At 41.3% G+C, this 22397-nt stretch overlaps 1 protein-coding gene across 11 annotated transcripts in view; it reads right to left on the bottom strand.

Moving 5' to 3' along the window:
* Window positions 1-22397, bottom strand: part of TENM1 (teneurin transmembrane protein 1) — a 410060-nt gene that overhangs the window by 299890 nt on the left and 87773 nt on the right. For all 11 annotated transcript variants that reach the window (XM_080991224.1, XM_080991234.1, XM_080991231.1 and 8 more), the window contains exon 2: window positions 20536-20813. In XM_080991224.1, the coding sequence (XP_080847350.1) occupies window positions 20536-20752 (217 nt within the window). In that variant the 5' untranslated portion in view covers window positions 20753-20813. The remainder of the gene's footprint in view (window positions 1-20535; window positions 20814-22397) is intronic.

The following is a 22397-nucleotide window of genomic DNA, read 5'->3' as shown; positions in this document are numbered from 1 at the left end:
TGGCTCCTGCCCTGGCAGGGAAGTGGGGCCGGCATTGGTGACCATTGCAGGTGAGATCTTGGTGAGTTATTGGCCAAAATGAGCGCCAATGCTGTCGCCACTTCTCTACCACTGCCAGAGGTGGCAGGACAGGTGGGACATGCATGGGGGTGCTATCTCAGAGGCTTCCACCACCTGAGATGGAAGCCTCATCCCCACCTAATGGCTGGGCCACTCTGTTCCTAGCCATGTCTACTCAGAAGTAAATCCTGTCTGAAAGACCACCTGCCCACATTCAAATGTGCAAGATCACTTACAACATTTGGGGAAATTTCTCAGTCTACAAATTATTACAGGGTGGTAAGCCCAAAATGGACATTTCCCACAATTGCCTCATACTATAGAATGCCATTTCCTCTGCCATACATGAAGCAGCAGTTGCTTCAGGAGTCTTGTAAATGTACAGTGGTGCCTCGCAAGACGAAATTAATTCGTTCCGCGAGTTTTGTCGTCTTGCGTTTTTTTTCGTCTTGCGAAGCACGGTGTCGGGAAAGTTTTGGAAAAGCTTCAAAAATCACCAAAGTCTTTAAAAACCTCAAAAAAGGCTACCACACTGCGTTCTATGAGTTGCTCCTCGAAGTCAAGTCGCAACTGTATTAACGGTGTTAAGAAAAAGGAAACAAACTTGCAAGACGTTTCCGTCTTGCGAAGCAAGCGCATAGGGAAAATCGTCTTGCGAAGCAGCTCAAAAAACAAAAAACCCTTTCGTCTAGCGAGTTTTTTGTCTTGCGAGGCATTCGTCTTGCGAGGTACCACTGTACTGCCTTTCAGCTCAGGCTTTTCCTGACTCATAAGATTGGATCCTGTTTTATGTGTATGAACTGAATTCCCTGGATTCCTGTTTTTATATGCTTTTATACTACTGTTTCACATTGTTTTATGTTGCACACTGCTTGGAGGGTGTGTGTTTTTAAATTAATTTGTGCATAAAGGCTTTTAAATATATTGAATTAAATATTGAATTAGGGCTAACTCCCATAAATTAGGATGGTAGGCTTAGTCTCTCTCTCTCTCTTTCTCTAACCACTTAAAATCTCACCTTGACATTTTCTATTTCTCTGCCCTCAGAAGCCAACAGTAACAACAGAAAATGCAGCATATATCACAAGTAACATCTTACTTACTATTACAAGTAATATCTTAACATCTTACTCAAGTAAGAGGGACATTTACAGATGGAAATACAAACATTTGGGGGTTTTTTATTACAGGTTTCATAAGAGCACCTAATGCTGTTTCGTCTTTAGACTACTGACAGAACACACAAACACACAGAGAGAAGTATGGAAGCCTACAATGATATCTCCCCCCCCCCACACACTACTTTTCTTCCTTCTACAGCCTGGACATTGTGTACTAAGTTAGCTCTTTGCCACCCTCCCATTATATAACTCCAGGCTCCTACCTCCAGCTCTTGACATCTCTTCCCAAAGCACTTAGACGTGTCAAAATGTCTGTGCACTTTTTGGTTAAGTAATGGCATGTTATAGATTTTCTGAGATCATTGACATACTCAGAGATAGCTTTCTAAACCAAAATGTACAGCTTGGCTCCTAGCCCATCGGCTCATAAGATTAGGATTATTGGAGAGACTCATTTGGAACAGGGTGAAGGTTGCTGAAAGAATTTTAAACCAGGATGGCCTCGTAAGGCTTGTCAGGTTGGCCTTCAACTTTTATAAGATTAAGCCTCCTGTGCTGGAGACGCTTAAAAAAAAAAAATGGATGAAGATTTTCTGGAACGTTTCTGCCTGCCGAAGCGAGGAGAATGCTCGCCTGCCACATATACTGACAGTGCCAGTTCAAGTGGTTACCATCTGTTGCATCTGTATGGCTGCAGACCCTTCTCAGTTTGTTTTTCAGATATTTGCCCCCTCGGGGCTTCAGCAGAAAGGAGGGAGGAGGAAGAGGAGAGAAAGGAGGAGGGGGAAAGAGCAGCAAGAAAGTGAAGGAGGCAGAATCTGTCAGAAACAAAAGGTGAGCAGGCTTGCTTGTTTCATTCTCCTACAGAGGTAGGGAACAGGATCTGGCCGGTGAGATCTCCCACCTGTCAATCACCTGAAGTCACCATGATGTCAGATGACCTCCCCCCCTTCATTTGCACTGTGGCTTGAAATCACTGCCAATCAGCAGTGACTTCAACCCTTGCTTGTATCGGCTACAGTCTACTCCAAAGTTCTGCTCTTCGCAGGAATCAGCTATCCTCCGTAGCTCAGATAGGGAGCTCCTGAGCTGAATCAATCCCAGCAGGGCTTGTATTTGGTTTATATTTAAAAGGGGCTAAATACAACGAAGGGACGCAGGTGGCGCTGTGGGTTAAACCACAGAGCCTAGGACTTGCTGATCAGAAGGTTGGCGGTTCGAATCCCCACGACGGGGTGAGCTCCCGTTGCTCAGTCCCTGCTCCTGCCAACTTAGCAGTTCAAAAGCACGTCAAAAGTGCAAGTAGATAAATAGGTACCGCTCCGGCGGGAAGGTAAACAGCGTTTCCGTGCACTGCTCTGGTTTGCCAGAAGCGGCTTAGTCATGCTAGCCACATGACCTGAAAGCTGTACGCTGGCTCCCTCAGCCAGTAAAGCGAGATGAGCGCCACAACCCCAGAGTCGGCCACAACTGGACCTAATGGTCAGGGGTCCCTTTACCTTTACCTAAATACAACGAACAAATGCCGAAGACATGTTTTCAGGCTCCCAGATGTTTCTTTGTAGCCATGCCTTTACCTGCCCTAAAATCTGATGCCATATATAAGAAACTAAGGAAACTTGGCTGAAGAAACTCAATTTTACATTCAGGCCTCTCTTGCTGTGTCCTCCATACTAGAAAAGATACAAAGCAATACATACTTTTGAAAATTAGGCTGCAAAAATAACTGATAATTTCATGGTATCTTAGCTAGGGTTGAGTGATATATTGATATATATCGATTATCGCCCAAAAGCAGTTTGAAGTCCATATCGTGATATCAGTTTCATAATTTTTGACCTGGCAATATGTCGCAAATCATGGTGTGTTTTAGGGCTGGGCGATATATCGTCTAAAATCGGTTTGAAGTTCATATCATGTTATCGATTTTGTAATATTTTTTAAGAATCATTTTTATTGGTTCTACAAATACAAAGTACAAATAAACACAAACTAGTAAAAACATGTCTATATGAGGCAATTCTCTGAATTTCAAGACTTCCCCCATGCCCTCCATGGAGTCTTATTTTAAGCATCTACAACTGCATATTCATCCGTACTCCAATTTTTATATCAAATCATATTGTCCATGGGGGGGGGTGTTTCTCTACAAGTGAGTCAAAATCCTGCTCTTGTTTCCATCTCAATTTCTTAGTTTTTGACCTGGCAATATATTGTGAATCATGGTGTGTGTGTATGTGTGTGCTACGCAAAAATCACAGGGGGAAATCATGGGAAAACTGCGAAACCAGCCAGTGCCACATAGCTCTATCCTTATTTCAGACATCATGCTATATCAACATATCACAATGTTTGGCTGGTGGTATATTGTGTCCTTCCTCAAAGAGGGAACGCGTTGCAGTGCGACCTGGCAACCAAACCCTGTGTTGTGGGTGGGTACGATTGGATAGCCACAACAACCTATTGGTAGGTACCTTGATGCTGGGTTTAATCAGGCCAATGGGACGCTAGGCAAATGGATCGAGGGACCTATATATGCCCATGCACTTAGAATCATAGAATGATAGCATCATAGAGTTGGAAGAGACCACAAGGGCCATCGAGTCCAACCCCCTGCCAAGCAGGAAACACCATCAGAGCACTCCTGACATATGGTTGTCAAGCCTCTGCTTAAAGACCTCCAAAGAAGGAGACTCCACCACACTCCTTGGCAGCAAATTCCACTGTCGAGCAGCTCTTACTGTCAGGAAGTTCTTCCTAATGTTTAGGTGGAATCTTCTTTCTTGTAGTTTGGATCCATTGCTCCGTGTCCGCTTCTCTGGAGCAGCAGAAAACAACCTTTCTCCCTCCTCTATATGACATCCTTTTATATATTTGAACATGGCTATCATATCACCCCTTAACCTCCTCTTCTCCAGGCTAAACATGCCCAGCTCCCTTAGCCATTCCTCATAAGGCATCGTTTCCAGGCCTTTGGCCATTTTGGTTGCCCTCCTCTGGACACGTTCCAGTTTGTCAGTGTCCTTCTTGAACTGTGGTACCCAGAACTGGACACAGTACTTCAGGTGAGGTCTGACCAGAGCAGAATACAGTGGCACTATTACTTCCCTTGATCTAGATGCTATACTCCTATTGATGCAGCCCAGAATTGCATTGGCTTTTTTAGCTGCCGCGTCACACTGTTGGCTCATGTCAAGTTTGTGGTCAACCAAGACTCCTAGATCCTTTTCACATGTACTGCTCTCAAGCCAGGTGTCCCCCATCTTGTATTTGTGCCTCTCATTTTTTTTGCCCAAATGCAATACTTTACATTTCTCCCTGTTAAAATTCATCTTGTTTGTTTTGGCCCAGTTCTCTAATCTGTCAAGGTCGTTTTGAAGTGTGATCCTGTCCTCTGGGGTGTTAGCCACCCCTCCCAGTTTGGTGTCATCTGCAAATTTGATCAGGATGCCCTTGAGTCCATCATCCAAGTCGTTGATAAAGATGTTGAATAAGACCGGGCCCAAGACAGAACCCTGTGGCACCCCACTAGTGACTCTTCTCCCGGATGAAGAGGAACCATCGATGAGCACCCTTTGGGTTCGGTCAGTCAGCCAGTTACAAATCCACTAGTGGTAGCATAGTCAAGACCGCATTTTACCAGCACTTGACCCTGAGTCTCCTCTTTGGGCCACTGCATTAGAAAACCTGCCCACCTCTCCCTACTTTTAGGGCTTTGTGCTTGACCTTACTATGCCACCGTGTGTCGTCTGTTGTTGGGACAGGGGCACGGCAGCAATTTCCCCCACTTAGCTGATTGGCTGTTGCCATTTGGGTTTCGCCTACCACATAGCAAATCGTCACAACTTGTAAGGTTGAGAATAGGCTCTAGTTCAGGTGATAGGAGTGGGGGAACGCTCTCACCATCCCTATGTGAAGGGTATTCCGTTAAAGGAATCCAGGGACTCGATGGTTTGGTCAACACCTGAGAGGGGGTTGTGCCCGTGCCTGGGTCCAGGGGGACATTTGGGTGGCGGAGATAGCCCGTTCCCAGCTTTCCGCTTATCCAAGTGTTCACCCTAGGCTGACCTATGCTGGTGCCCTGGGTCAGTGCTACCTGCATGACAGGGAGCTAGTCGAACCACAGCCTATGCAACCACTCACTTTCTGTAATCAATAAAGTTGTGGCCTAAATTCTGCCAAAAACCAAACCAAAATTTGTGTCTTGTCTGAATATATTTAAGGGGGAGGTTAAAAGGTCTAAACATGCAAATCACAATGCTGAAACCCAGATATCACCCAGCCCTAATATTAGCATGATGCATCCTCTGCCCACATTATTTAGATGGAGTAAAGAGACAAAGTATACATTTTTCTGTTCCTATTAGACAATGGTGCTGCATTGTTAAGTCGAACTATATATCACAGTTCCTGTTGATTTTTCTTCACCTCAGTACCTATTGCCTTTATCTATTTTCCCCCGAGAAAGCAAAGCTGTTTAGATGAGACTGAGAAGAGTGACTGGAAAAAAGGCTATTGCCACCAGAACCTTCCATTTTGTACACATTACATGGCTGAAGAACTGGATTACAAAATACAGAGAAGTGTGGATTTCAAAGGATGACTGTGTTTCAGTTCACATCTTAATTTGAGAAGTGTGAATTAGTTACATTTGCCTTTGTCTTTCACCCCTACACAGAGATACAGAACTGGCTTAAGTAACCACTTCAAGTTCTGACCTTGGAACAACACTTTTCAGAGGGTGATTTCTTCAAGTAATATTTGAAAGTTCATTATGGACATTTAGACTCAGTTCAGCCTCAAGGGTATTTATTAAACTTTCAACACTGACTCAATCCAATTAGAAATCTAATGTTATTTTTTAAAGGATGTCAAAGTGGAAAGGGGTGAGAAAAATGCAAGATTACAAGGTTCTTGTAACCTGAAAATGAAAAATGTCATACTTTTTCTGCTATGCAAGTTCAACATCCATTTCTTCCACCAAAGAATCCCACTCCCACCTGAAAAGATTAAGATTCTGCAAAGACTTAATATATAGCTGGCTTCCACTCCAGGCTCCAAGATAATTTACTACCCTTAGAGAAACCATAAGCATTTGTCTAACCATAATCTATTCCTATATGCCTCTCTTTCTAAGAATTAATAAATATGGCCATGGCACAGAGTCAAACACATGTCCTGTCAGAAAGCATTCCTTTCAACTTGTTTTTAAACAACAATATGAATTGACCCAGAAGGAACTCTGTATTGCTGAACATTTTAATCTGGACACTCAAATCCTAAAAACAGAAATAAGTCCCAGAGAGGTAATATAGATCTAGTTTCATATGTGAAACTTGGTCTTCAAGGCAAGACAAGGCAAGGCAAGGCTTCATTCACTTGCCAGTTTACTCCATTTTCATGACACTTCCTTAACTGTTAACTTCCACATTATACAGTGGTACCTCAGGTTAAGCACTTAATTCATTCCGGAGGTCCGTTCTTAACCTGAAACTGTTCTTAACCTGAAGCACCACTTTAGCTAATGGGGCCTCCTGCTGCCGCTGCACCGCCGGAGCACGATTTCTGTTCTCATCCTGAAGCAAAGTTCTTAACCTGAGGTACTATTTCTGGGTTAGCGGAGTCTGTAACCTAAAGCATCTGTAACCTGAAGCGTATGTAACCCAAGGTACCACTGTACTTGAACTTTCACATGGTGTAAAAGTCATTTCTGGAACTATAGTGGAATATAGTGCTCATCTGACGTTATTTGCTTCCAGAAAATGTGTGCTAAACCCGTGTTATATTCCACTATAGTTCTGGAAGTGACTTTAATATCCAGGAAAGGAATGATTAAACTTTTAAAAACATTTTTATTATATTCGTTAAACATTACAAACAACAAAAACGATGGCACAAAATTATTTCAGTCACAAGCTTATCCATAGCAAAGCACAGTACAGAAGCAAGGAAAGTATCCACTAATGTAATTTTATGAGCACTCTACTCTTGTGCCTTTAGAGATTTATCTTATTACAAGGATCCTGTGTTTTATACATTACCTCATTTTCAATGAGCCCTAATATGGCCATTCCATATAGACTGGGGGGCATAGATTATGCTGCCCCTTGTTTATTAAAGGGAAGAATAGAATCCAAACCTCAAACCTATCTCTTTTTGACACACCCCTCATGACCCTCCTTCTCTGCATAAGTTGATCTGAGAGGGCTATGTGCCACAATCAATCCAGGTCTCTACAGGCAACAACCATTTTTGGCTTCTCTAATTGATGCACATGGCCACACCCACAAGCAAACCTCCAAACACATTAGACTAGCAACCAACCTTAATCCAAAAGACACAAACTCACTCTCTTCAGTCTTTTCCACCAATCCCTCACAAACACTCCTGTTTACAATTCTTGGTCACAAGCTCCCAGCTTAGCTCCCTAACAGCTAAGTAGGACAATGCAACAGAGGAGAAATCTACCCGTTATGTAAATGTATATTTGTGTATGTGTGAGTGTATTTAAATAAGAGTTGCAGAGAGGGGCCAACCTGGACTGAGTTCACAGCTTGTGCAGAGTGGGCTTTATGCTCTCTCCCTCATACTTGAGTTCCAATAAAAATTACATAGTCCACTACAAAGCTGTCATTAGTATCAAGAGCAGCATTTCTGGATCAGTGACCCATATCTGCAGTTTTTAACCTGAGAATATTTTTTAAAAAACAACAAAAAACAACAACAAACTACTGCTCATTCACTATTTTGAGGTTTTTTTCTTTAAAAAAATGAAATAAAAAACACTTTAGAAAAATAGAACACATCAGAAAACCAAGCACGCAAACACACACACACACTTAAAGGCATGTAACATAAAAGTAGAAGACTTTAAAACAAGATACCGAATGAACAACCTATTCCACAGGAAACAAATTTAGTATGTTTCCTTAAAAAACAGAACAACAAACTCAGTTTGTCCTGCCAATAAACAATTGCAAAAGCCAGACTTGCCAAGAGCTAATTTTCTATATTTGCCAAAACCATGGATTACAATAGGCCATGCCTGCCAATAACCATATAGCTTCGGGCTGCTGGGAATTCATTTTTGTTTGTTTGTTTTTCCTTGCAAGACTGACACAGTATTGGCATTATACTCCCTCAGGTAAACAAAAGCTATACAAACAACAGAGAAGAGGAGATTTAAAGGAACTGCTCACAAATTAGGAACTGGCATGGGTTTCTCTCAGGTCTAGTTATCACAAACAGTAGAGGATTGTTCAGAAATTACTGCAAAAGCACACACAGGGTCCGTGTAGCATGTATGACTTGTCTCTTTAAGAGCAGGGCTGCAATAACAGCTCTTCTCCTTCCTTTGCTGTGGGTTTTTTTTTCTAAATTAGAACTGGTTGGAGCACACTTTGCCAACCTTGTGCCCTCTAGTAGTTTTGTACTACAGCCTCTACGAGCTTAGCCATGTGCAATAGAAACTGTAGTCCAAACATCTGGAGGGCACAAGCTTGGAGAAGGCTGGGTTAAACTTTTTGCATAGCCCATGCCTGGATGTTTACTGTATGTGTGTTGTCTGTTGTTCCTGAGTAAAAGTTCTACAAATTACCTTGTCTGTTTTTGCTTCCTGGGTGTAGGTCAGAGTACACACAGTGAGTAGTCTCCTCCATACTCACATAAATAGAGGAGACATTACAGGAGAAAAACAGGATAACACGGAGGGTTTTTTTGCAGGATGCAAATGGAAAACTAGATATGACGCCAGTTGTTACCTCTAGTCAGACTTAGATACAAATTTTGGAAGCTCATGAGTGATAAGTGGGAGATTATTTTCTGTCTTGGAACAAAAATGATCTAGAGAAGAATCCCAGGCTCTTCTCTAATCCCCATCCGCCACCCCAGCTGTCTGTGCTGCTCAGGCCTAAACAAATAAACTCATGTTTATTTCATCAAAAAAAGAAGCCCGATATGAAACTCCAGTGTTGTTGAATTAGACTTACTGGGGTTTTCCTCTACTGCTACAGGTATCATGGACTGTCTCTTGAATTTTACAATGTCCTTCTGGCCCTAATGTTTGTCTTCCTATCTCCATGTATACCAAAGATATATCAAACTTTGTGCACCCCATGTGCACCCCATGTGCACTCCAAGTATATCAAACTTTGTGCACCCCATGAAGAAGTAGCCTACTTGACAAAACTTGCACTGTAATAACTATGCTGTAATTCTCAAAGATGCCCAAAAGTATAGGTTTTCTCACTGTCAACACGCTTCTGTCTTTCCTGGCAACTGCTGGGAAAGCTTTGGATGACAACCTGCTCTAAGATGTACTAAGAGTTAAACAAAGCCATCTGATTATCTTGAGTGATTCAGCTCACGTACAATGCATCCATGAATTCAATGCTGACAATCCTCCTACCCCTCCAAATTTCTTTTAAGGTGTGCAAAAGCTAACTCTCAGTCCTTTTCTGCTAATATAAAACTCTTAATTATCCTTTGTCAGGTTCTCAGGGTTTTTTTCCCTGATTCTGGCAAACTAAGTACAACAAATAAAACAGAACATCTAGGTAGGATGACATGCTAATTGCAGAGATTCTTGAAAAATAATGAAAGCTTTAAATTATTGCATTTAACAAAATCTTTTTTGACTCCTTCCACCAAAAGGCTGTAATTATGTTTATACAACTGAGTCAGATCAGTTACCTGTTTTTATCCCCACGTTAAAAAGTTTTGTAGCTCTTTTTCAGTCCAGTCTACAGCTTTATACTGCAGACCCAGGAACAATGAGAGGCAGAGGCCAAAGCAGATAAATAAGCCGACATGAGACTCCAAGTGGGTAAAAACAAGGCCACAACATTATTGATTATGGCAGTTCAGGCGTTTGGCTTTGGGCAGGGTAAGGATCTGATCACTGCACTGGCTTCCTGGTGTGAAATTTGGGGCTGCCCCCCCCAAATCCTTTATATATTATTTTTTTCAGTACAGTGGTACCTAAGGTTACGTACGCTTCAGGTTACAGACTCCGCTAACCCAGAAATAGTGCTTCAGCTTTGCTTCAGGATGAGAACAGAAATCGTGCTCCTGCAGCGCGGCGGCAGCAGGAGGCCCTATTAGCTAAAGTGGTGCTTCAGGTTAAGAACGGACTTCCGGAACGAATTAAGTACTTAACCCGAGGTACCACTGTACTGATATCCAATATTGTAAACTCCCAAGGCAGACAGAATGACTAATAAAGGTAAAATAAAGCAGACATAGGTTATGTTGTTATCAAACCAGTGCCCAGAAATGCTTAGGAATCACATCTAACCGCAAGGGTCTTTGAAAAATCAGAGGACGTAAAAACCATCTTGTTTATTAACATAAATAACAAAGGGGTACAAATAATGGAGAAAGATGAGCTCTTCTAGGCAGTCTGTTGTGCTCTGTTTCTCTGGCGTAGCTAATCCCCAGATTCTACTTCACCAACCCACAGAGTAAGATGTTTGTGGTACCTCTAATGCTGAGCAACTTCCACAAATACAGCTGCTTTTAAGAACATGATTAGATCTTTATGTAACCCATTTTGCATTGTATCAGGGAAATATTGACAATGAAGCCAATCCAGGTTCCATAGGAATAAATCTAAAAGTCTATGAAACATTAAACAAAAAAGGCCACTCTATAATATCAAATGCCATAGAGGCATCTGAAAACAAATAAGTAACAACTACAGGTAACTCACAACATACGTGCATTTAAGTTGTGCACATTCAGCTTTACATGCTTGGAAAAAATATATAAAAAGTGGGGTGGAAAGAGGGCAGGCTCTGTCCAGGAAAAAAGACTTTGGCATTGAACCCAATGTGTTTTGATGATACATGGTTTTGGCTCTATGTGCTATTCCTGGAACTTAATGCCAGCACGGGTTGAGAGTCACCTGTACTGTGCAACTGAACTTGTTAATTGCACTTCATCTCTTATAATAAACTTTTCCTTTGCAGATAAAGCCTGCTAGCTCTATGAAAATATTTCTCTATGACCCCACATATAATTTCTGTTTATAGTTTACGATCATTGTTTAGTAGCAATAGAGGGTTTATAGGAGTCAAATTATGCTGAATCATCTTCCACTTTACAGATTAATATTATTTTTACTTTTGTCAAAGATTTATAAATCTCCCTATACCAAAAGAGTTTAATTTTAAAATGAAAAAGAGAGTGAGGCAGAACAATACTTTGCACTGAAGACATATGTAGCTGTATTTCATTGCACTTTATTGCAATGTCCAGTTCATTATGTTGGGTTATTTGGGGTATATCAAGATTAGTCAGAAACTGTGAAAATCTATTTATTCCTGAATTCCTCATTTATATTCTCTCCATAAAATTCATGAATATTTGTTCCATTTCTCCTGGTGCTTTTAAAAGTCTTTATTATTCACCAGTGAGGACTCTCTCTTTCCCGCTCTCTCCATAAAAGCTAATGATCCCATGATCCCCCCCACTGCGTGGTCTGTATCTTTCAGATACAATTTATTCTGGTGATCTCCAGTCATCTAAATGGCATCCTCGCGGGACATATCTTCTATTTTCTAGACTCATTCCCTTGTTCTGTTCCTACATTGACCCATAACCTTTCCCCCCTCTTCTTTTTGAAATAAAGGACCTTCTTATTAATGCTTCTCAGGCCTTCCCAAATATAACTGAATTACAATAAGGATTACAATAATATCAAAATTATTATACATTTAGTTTATTGATTCTGCCCACTTGTCTAGGGTCCATGGCATAAGTACTGGTGGTAGTTTCTTACCCTCAAATGCTGAACAGCTTGATTAGGCTATAAATGAATAGGTGGGGGAACTGAAAGGGAAGCTGCAACAGGTGTCTTACCACAGTAAATACAACCATATAATGTGCCCTGTAAGCTGCTGGAGTTCTCACAAATAAACACACACACACAAAAACCTTTGCCTCATTATATATACAATGCAATTATATTAAGTCCCCCCCCCCCCGACAGAAAAATAAGTCACCTACACAGTCAGCTGGCCAAAATATGATGCTGATTAGAGTGTTTCACTCAACCCAGCGACCATTTTTCACTAATTCTAGTGATGTTCCCCATCTTGCTATATCTGCAAACCCCCATGCTTGGTGGTTCTTCAACTCACATACTCCGAAATAATTATCAGAGAAGTGACAGGTGCAATTCAGACACTATAACCTCAGTCATGGGATTTTTTTTGAGACTAAGGACAATCCATATGTCTACTTGCATCTTCTCCTCAAGCACTCTGAGGAAGATATGGTGGTTTGTCAAGCCACAGTTTGTCTGACACTGCCTACAAACCAGGGTAGTGAAATGAGCTCATGGGTCCCATCTGTGAGCCTGCACAGACTATTAGGAAAAATGTAAGACGAGCCCGACTACATAGGAGCAAAGCAGGCATGAGAAATATCAATATTGAGTTTATCTGCATTTTTTCCCCTCATTTCATTCACTGAATCATAGAAATGAATCTCGAAAAGAAGTGAGATTTTACTCTCTCCTCAAGTCCACTAAAAATTATGGTCAAATCTTGCATATTATGTGCACTACATTGTGTGCAGTTTTGCATAACCGAAGTCCTATTTCGTCTAACATAACAAACTTGTGCACTTGTGGGGGGGGACTGCAAAAAGGCACCTGAAAAGCTGTTTCTCTCTCTCTTAGTTTTGCTAAGGCTTTATTTTGGCTCAAGGAAGATGTGCTGCTCTCTTTTTGTTTCCGTTCATCATGGTGATGACGTTTCCTAAAGTGACCAGCACATAAGCAGATGGTACAACAGTCATATAATAGTATAAAAATGCTTATGTATTAGTTAGCTTAATGAATGATGCTGCAGAATCACAGAACAGCATGGAGTATGATTCTTTTATATGGCTTATATGTACAATATACATATTTTTGCAAATAATTAGTCAGCCTTTAAAAAAAAACCAACAACCCCACAACATTACACAAGCAGCTCAGACATAAGTGGTGGCTCGATACAAGATACAATGTGGGAAAAGCTCAATCAGGTTGGAACTGTGAAATTCTCTGTATACATCCACTTAAAACCATTTTCTCCTCCATCCCTAGAGCAAAGGCTGATCTAGCTCAGCACAGTGCTTCTCATATAAGCAATAGCAAATAAACAGCAGTTTGAACAGTGAACTTACTGTTTTATTATGCTCTGCCATTGCTTCTGATTGGCTTTACGAAACATCAGAAAATCTAGAAACCCATATAAATATCCATATGCAGAAAAACACATCTGTATAACCACCCTCAATCATGATCTACATGTAGCCTCAATGCTTTTTATGGTGACAATGAGATTGCATCCTGGGTTTTTGTTAAGTATCTGATTATTTATTAAATTTGTATACTGCCCTTCTTCCGGGCAGCATAAAAAGATAAAAACATAAAACACATAATAAAAACAAGAACAAAACAAATTAGCCCTCTTCCACAAACATGTTTAAAAGGATGTAGGATGTTAATCAGCTCGGCAGAAGAGGAACATTCTCACCTGGCACCTAAAGATGTATAATGAAGGTGTCAGGGGAGAGCATTCCACAAATGGGGAGCCACAGAAGAAAAGGCCTATTGCCATCCTCCAGACTTCTCAGAGAGGTGGCATATGAAAAAGGGCTACAATGATGATCACAGGGTCTGGATAGGTTAACACAGAAAGAGGCATTTCTTGAGGTATTGTGGTCCTGAGCCATTTAAGGCTTTAGAGGTCAAAACCAGCACTTTGAACTGGGCTTGGAAACTAATTAGCAGCCAGTGCTGTCAGACCAGGATTGGTATAATATGCTCAAACAATCTTGCCTCAGTGAACAACCTGGCTGCTGAATTTGGCACCAGCTGAAGTTTCTAACCTGCCTTCAGAGGCAACCCCATGTATAACATGTTGCAGTGATCTAACCTAGAGGTTACTAGAACATAGACAACAGAAGCTAGGCTACTATTGAGTGCAGCCAGACCACCAGCTGAAGGCAATGGAAGGCACTCTGCGCCACTGAGGCCACCTGAGCCTCAAGTGACAGCAACGCAACAGCAAAGGATCCAGTAGTATCCCTAAGCTAAGTACCTACCATCAAGAGCAGGCAACCTTCCAACCATCCAGTCTAGGGAACCATCCCATATCAGTGCCTCAATCTTATCTGGATTGAACTTCAGTGTGTTGGCTCTCATCCCGTCCATTACCAAGGCAAGACAACAGTCCAGCACATCCATTACCTCCCCTGCAGATGTAAAGGAGAAGTAGAGCTGTGTGTCATCAGCATATTGATGACAACATATTCCAAAATTCCCGATGATCCCACTCAGTGGTTTCATGTAGATGTTAAACAACACAGTGGATAGAATTGAACCCTGAAGAACTCCACATTGAAGGCTCCATGGAACTGAATAACACTCACAAGCACCACCCTTTTGAAACAACCATCCAAGTAAGACTGGAACCACCACAAAGTGGTGCCACTCACCCCTAACTTGGACAGACGCTCCAAAAGGATACCATGGTCAATGGTTTCTAAAGCGGCTGAGGGTTCTAGAAGAATCAACAGGGACACATTTTCTCCGTCCCAGTGCAATTCCTATGCTAGAACTGGGCCTAAACCCCGACTGAAATGGATCTAGAAAATTAGTTGAGTTGGGCCCTCCACAACCCTAGTGAAGTATATGCACTTCCCCTCTCATATGTTGGCCCTGTATCTATGCTCTCCCTCTCTCTGAACAAATTGACCTCCTTTTTAATTACAGTTACTCCCCCAAACATTGTAATTCATTAGCTTGATTACTGAATTGCATGGCCCAAGTTGTTTTAACATATTGCCACTTAATCACTGTTCAATTTAGTAATTCATTAAATGCACACTAATGTGTTATTCTTTTGTTATAATATGTCAATTAATAAGTCCAGTAACTCAATAATTCACCCATTCATTAATCCTTTAATACAAAAAGACAGATTATAAAATTAATTTCATCAAGATAGCATGCTACTAGTATATAATTAATTGATAATGCTATCAGAATTCATTATATACTATAGCCTACCCCAATTTATTCAGCTACTAATTCATTCATTAATGCTAGATCAATGTATCAGTTCATAAATTAGTCAAATTAGAGTTTCATTGGGAAAACAAGATCACAAGCAAGTCTCTCTGTTTTATTTGATTAGGTTCTATATTATGATCTTGAAAATAAAGGTTTGCAATTCCATTTTAACCTTCATTTCTTTCATAACCCAGATCTGTAAAGTTTATTTTGCATTGTTGAAATAATTAAACCAGTAAAAGAAAGTGCCAACTAAATTTGTAATTTGCTTACAGTTTTACCAAGTCCCATTTCTTCTTTGCTCCCCTCCAACACAACCAGCTTACAAAAATGAAATCCACTACAGCATCCAATTGGAAAGTGTCATTAGATATAATTCAGTCTATACTAGTTTCACCCTCAAACTGTGTGTGCATTAGATTAGGGGGCCTTGCAATGATTTGAGCCATCCTGCCACATCTTCTCTATCCACTTCTAGAACCAAGAGGTCTTGTTTTTTTATCTGATTGTGCACCTGAAAGCAAGGTTTCAATTGGAGGGTTGGAGACATCACATCTTGAAATGAATACGTTCCCCTAGTTCAAGACATGTATTCTGTGTACATGATTGAAGCTAGGGAAAGGGCAGGAGATGGTACCTATTAATACTGAGACCCTTTCACAACCAAATAATATATAGAGATGTGTGTTAGAATCAGCATCTTCTTTCTTCTCAAGGGAGTATCTTCTCAACAAAGACAAAGGCTTAACAGAAACTGAAAAATCATGACAGATTCATCTGGGCATTGATAGCCAAAGGTCCAACATGCAAGTCTATCATCCTGAATGACCCTGTAAGTCTTGAACCAGGGAGTCAGAGCCCAGGCACCTTTCCCCCTGCATAGTTCTCAGACTGGGGAATTATTGGCCCAGATCTCTGGCTGTAGGAGAGTGCGACTCAAGTAGGTGGGCAGATCTAGAACAGCTCTTTATTTCAGCCCAAGGCCACAAGACAAGAGGAACCAAAATAGAGGATTATGAGTGTCTATATAATTCTTGCCCCCAAATGTGTTCTTCAATGAGGACCAGTGCTGGATCTACACATTTTCCTGTAGAGGGCAAAAGCCTGCACTGCTGCCTCCCTATCACCACCACGGTTGAGAGAAGGAAGAATGTGCAGGTTGACTTGTCTCAGTGGTGGCCACAGTAGCAACACAAGGAAGGGCTGACCAAGGAGCAAAGGGGAGCCCACCCTGCTTCCCTTTGGGAGGGGCATTGAAAAACAAGGGACAATTCACATAAGTGCTGGTCCCAGCAGCTCTCACGAGACCCCTGCTCCAGGCTGGCGCTTACCTTGCCAGTTCACCTGCCTGCTGTGCTCCTTCTTTCCTGCTCGCTTGTGGTGGCACCTCCTCACCTTCCTCTTCCTGGGGTGGCCAAGCAGACCAGCCTTTCTATAGTCACTCACCTCTTCCTGTAAGGTGTGTGTGGGCTGTAGCCAGCCACACCATGTGGTCATCAAGGCCTGGCTCCTTTATATTCCTGCTGGCCCAAAGAGAAAAGAGAGGTGCACAGCAGCCAAAGCACAGGCTTGGTGACTCCTTACGTGTTCCAGCCAGATTCATCTTATTAGAATAGGTGGGTGGCTGTTCACCCACCTCTGCTAATAAGTGGGACCTGGCTGGAATGTAGTCAGTAAGTGTGTGCTATGGCAGTGACACTTCTTTCTTTTCTCTCACCTACACAGGATGCTGTTTTGCCACCCCCTAAACCTGCCACCTAGGGACACAGGTGGAGCTGTGGGTTAAACCACAGAGCCTAGGACTTGCTGATCAGAAGGTTGGCGGTTTGAATCCCCGCCACGGAGTGAGTTCCCATTGCTTAGTCCCTGCTCCTGCCAACCTAGCAGTTCGAAAGCACGTCAAAGTGCAAGTAGATAAATAGGTACCGCTCTGGCGGGAAGGTAAACAGCGTTTCCGTGCGCTGCTCTGGTTCGCCAGAAGCGGCTTAGCCATGCTGGCCCCCTGACCCGGAAGCTGTACGCTGGCTCCCTTGGCCAATAGAGCGAGATGAGCGCCGCAACCCCAGAGTCAGTCATGACTGGACCTAATGGTCAGGCGTCCTTTTAACCTGCCACCTACTGCACATGCCCCCTTTTGCACCCACCATGATCCAGTGAAATACTTTTCAGATGGAGATACAGCAATGGCTATCTTGCATCTGGCCTCTAGCCTTTCTTGGTCTATGTCCCTGTCTTTGGTTCTCATCTGCCCAACCTAGCTTGTTTTGACGATATCTCTGCCTCTGGTTCTTGTTTATAGGATTCAGTGCCTGATCTTCAGCCCATACATGTCCACATATTTTTGCTCTGTGGCTCATATGACTCTCGGTTGCAGCCTGTCAAGTAGACTGCCAGGCCCCAGGCTAACAGACCCTGAAGCTTAGCTTTTACCTTTCATATTCATGCAATGAATATGATACTTCTGAACATAATGTCACCTCAGATTTCCATTCAGCACACCCTGCAGGACTTTAGCTTTCATTAGTGTTAAAACTGTGAAAATATTTCAAAAATATTGGGATGCATTCAGAAGGAATTGAGAAAATCAGACATGCACACTGTGGCAAAAAATACCATGGCAAAAATAGGCATGAAAATTTAGCCTCCGAGGCAAATGGATACACACTTTTTCTTTTCTTTTTTTTTAAAGGAATCACTCTCCTTTCAAATCTGTCTGTGTTAGGTAAGCTTTGTTTCGCCAAATGCCCCTCACTTTAAAACATAGCTTCTTATCTTAAATATTTTGTTATTCCCAATAGCACAGAACAGATTTTGGGAGATTCAGTTCATATACAAATATATTTATTTTCTGATCCTTGGAACCAAGATAGGCTGGAGAAATTCAGGACTGAATCTCTGCAGATGTTTATTCAGACTTCTGAAAAGCCTAATGCAACATAAAATGGCCTGCAGCCTTCTAAGAAGGGTTACAAGACTTCATTTGCTCACTGTGCTTTCTGGACTTGGTTAATCCTAACCATATCTACTCAGAACTAAGTCCTGCCATGGGGCTTACTCCCAAGTAACTGGGGTAAGGATTACAGCTTACACCTTGGTACATTCTTACCCAAATATTTACAATTCTCTCTCCTTTTCGATCTTTTTCCACTCAATTCTGGCTTGTTCTACACTGATAGCTCTCTAGTACAACTTCCTTCAGAGCTACAATCTATCATGAAATGAATGCTCCAGCATTTGATTTTCTGCAACACTCATGCAGAATGTTAACTTAAATAATGTCCTCCCCGTAGATCGATTTTGTATTTGGCGTTGATTTTTTATTTTATTTTTTAGGCTTCTGACAAGCAAGGAAGGTAAAAGTGAGCCAAGCAAAAGAAAACAACAACAACAATCCTCCCTAAAGGAGAGTGTTTCAAAAAGTTTCTTTTTGAAAACAATAGATGAAAAAATCTTATCCAAGAAAAAGACAAAATTCCTGAAGCAATTTGTTTTAGTGAAGAAAAACATACCACAAGCATACAAATATTAAATGCTTGGAGGACTGCAGATTTATGTATGTATCTGTATGTATCTATGTATCTGTATCTATATATCTACATGCATACAAAGTCTTTTGTATTGGTAAACACATACTTTGATTCGGTGGTGAGAAGAGAACAGATGGAGTAGAGGAGGCTTATTTTTTTATGTGTCCTGCTTTCAAGTTTTCTCCTCATACCTTTCCCTGGATGTGACATTTGAGGAGCAATAAATACAGAGAACTTCTCACTTCTGTAGCTCCACTTCTTTAGATCAAAAGAAATGCCTGCTGGATCAAGCCAGTGCCCCATCTGGTCCACTCCTCTGTTACCAACCAGAGATACCCATGGAATTCCCACAAGAAGGACAACAGCACTCTCCTCACTTCCCAGCTTCATGAAGTAAGACGAGTCCCTATATCCTTCCCACCCCTCCTGCCTAAAAGCAGACTAACAAAGTGAGATGGATTGATATAGACAGCCCCTTCCCCCCACCCTTTTTTTCAAGACCATGCACCAAGAGTTACATGCTCATAGATGTTTTGGCATTCCAATCTGGTTGCAGCAGTTTCATTCATGTGTTTTTTGTTAGTTTCCTGGAACTGTTTGCTCAGTATCAAAGACCCAATTCTATGGAACTCTCTCCTGACTGACATCAGACCACTTCCCCAGGCCTACCCCAGCAACACTTGGTAAAGACTTCTTAAAATTTCAGTAGGCATTAAGGAATGGTCTTCCACAATCTTGTATTCGGTACACCCCTTTTGCGCCCTGCTTTGAAATGACTGCCATGTGGTATAGAAATGTTTATATCAATGAAAGTTTACAATTTTAGAGTTGGCTTGGCATGTGTAGCAAATCCACCTATCAAATGAAAAATGTTTTAATGTTATTAACAGATGTAAAGAAGTAGTTTGTTAGCAGCTCATTTCCAGACTTCCACTTTGTCTCAGTCTTTCATCTTCTCAGCAGCTGCCACAAAGTCTGGCAATTAAGGGCAGGCTGCAATTGGTGGATAAACCACCACTCTCTACTGCAAGAGTGGGGAACCTGTGGCACTCTGGAAGTTGTTGGGCTCCAGTGGTTGGGCTCTGGAAGTTGTTGGGCTCCAGTGGTAATGCTGGCTAGGGCTGATGGGAGCTGGAATCCAACAACATTTTGAGGACAACAGTTTGCCCAGTGCTGCTTTGCTGACACAAAAGGACTCTTGGACCCCTGAAACGTCAATCTGTCCTTCATTCTAAGGCCAGCAGGACAAGACTCATTAATGGACAATAGCAAGAACTCTGTGTTCTTATTTGACCCTCTACCTAACACAACACACCAAACCAAGGGCTCACCCACACTTCCACTTGTCCTACCACTTTCCCCTGGGAAAACGTGCACCAAGCACCACTGTCTTACAGCTATCCAATTATTATTATTTTTTAATTCTCTCATCACCTCCACTACAGCTCTGCTTTGTGTAACAAGCTTTTCTTTTTGTGACATGTTGGTTGGTCCTAAGAAAGGCATAGCCCAACCATAAACAAAAGAGTAATTGTATAAGTCAGAAGTTGCTGGCAATTGCTGTAATGATAGCTCACAGCTATCCAGCTCTTCCTCCACAAAAAAAAGATATGGAACAGAAGACTACACAGGAAAATGACTTCATCTGTTCCATATGATGTAGGGATAGCAAGCAATTTAAGTGAGTGATTACCATATGATTAAAAAGTTATTAAGAGTATTCCTTTTAATAAAAACTGGTTTTTTTATAAAAAAATACCTTGAGTGGGTTCATCAACAGCTTTTCTTTTTCTGCTGTGGCTGTTGTAATTCATTCTGAGTTCTTGGCCATATTCGTTAAGCGTTTCTCTGGACTCATAAGACTGTCTTGCCTTTCTTCCATCCTCACTTTCATCAGATGAGCTTGTGTAAGCTAGATCCATTTCATGCTTAGCTTTCGACAGTGGCTGGTAGGGTTTACAATCCATTTGCTCCATCTCTGATTAAGTAGGCCAAAATCGTGAAAACAATGTATTGAGACTCCTTACTGAAACAGTCCTGGAAGAGACAAAAATGTTCAATGTAACTCTCTTCATTCAAGCATGGTAGTTGTTCAACCTCCCCCCGCCCCCAAGCAATTGATTTGTCTAGTAGATTTAGTTAAGGGAAACTTAAAATGTTCTCAAAGGGAGCATAAACATTCTCCTAATGATCCCTTGTTTTGAAAGGTTTTAGCCAGTTAATTGTTGCAAGGAATTAAACAACAAGTTGTAAGAAATTGTAGGCAGAATAAACCTTGAGATGGAACCACTGAATTATACTGAGTGGGTTGATACAAGCATTTTATCTCACTATTTTTAAAAAATATAGATAAACTTATTTTTTTAAAAAATATATAGTAATTACAGTAGTGGAATATAAAACTAAGTTTCACATAGTACATAGGATATTCAGGAAAAGTGTTCATCAAGAAAACTAGCTTCCTCTCATCACTGCAGGTAGTGAATTTTGTACACCAATTCCAAAACTATAAGAAATAAAGTCCCCATATAGCAAAACACACACATTCTGGGTCTTCTGACCTACTTGAGACATTTAAATTGTGGGTAATCTTCTCTGATATTGCTAGTGCACACATATTTTTGTACCAAAGTGTTAATTGTAGTTGCAAGTTAATTGCAATGTTTTCCACCCAAGCTATAATGTTATTAGGCCTTTCAAGTCTGAATTACACCCATAGCCATCCCAGATATCTGACAAAGAAAGTTTGAGGTGAGGTCATTACAATATCACTTTTACATCTATCAGAGTTCTCCCTATAAATGCCAGTCCAACATTTAGAAAACAGTGGGTCATTACTACCATAGATGAAAACAAACAAACAAACAAACAAAAACTCTGCCCACACAGTAAGAGTCTAGAAGTTATTCTAGAAATTTGTACCAGTATATGGTGCCATCTATGAATATGTGGATACTGATTTATATGGTGTAGGCAGCCATAAATTATTCCACTTACTTTCAGGAAGGAAAAGGGTGGTCCTGCCCACCACCAAAATGTGGCACCCCCCCCCCCCTCAAAAGAATGTAGCCCTTGAAAGAAAAAAATAGCTTCAAATATTTACAGAGTTTATCAGCTCCAGCCAAACATTCTTCAGAGGTAAGGTTCCATTGTAAATTGACCTAATAAGTTCTTCTACCGTCGAAACTGTGCCTCAGGAGAAATCCATAGTATAGGAACCAGCAGCTCCTTACAAATAGGAGTTATTAGCATGTCTGAAGATATATTGATGAAGCAATTGAATTCTAATCTTGAACCTTGTGGGAAGTCAAAGCAAAATGCACCAGTTGCTTCTTTATTTGTGATGTACCATTTAATTCCTACATGACACACATGGAAAATCAAATGCACGTGTTTCTTTTCTCAGAGGGGACGAGTGGACCAGAACTGAACACATTCTCACTTCCAGTGCATTTATGAACAGGGAACTCTGCGACATAAACTTCTGTACAGTGACAAACGGCTGTACTTCTGTTGGTTCCAGATTACTTTTCTTCTAGAAAACACACATAGAAAAACTATTGAGCTGCACACCCACCCACTCCTCAAACTTCTGAAATGAAACATAAGATATGTTGCACC

The sequence above is a fragment of the Podarcis pityusensis genome (assembly GCF_964106645.2).
Source record: "Podarcis pityusensis genome assembly, chromosome: Z".
Classification (NCBI taxonomy): Eukaryota; Metazoa; Chordata; class Lepidosauria; order Squamata; family Lacertidae; genus Podarcis; species Podarcis pityusensis.
Note: the sequence above shows the minus strand (reverse complement) of the source record. Positions and strands in the feature narration are given on the sequence as shown.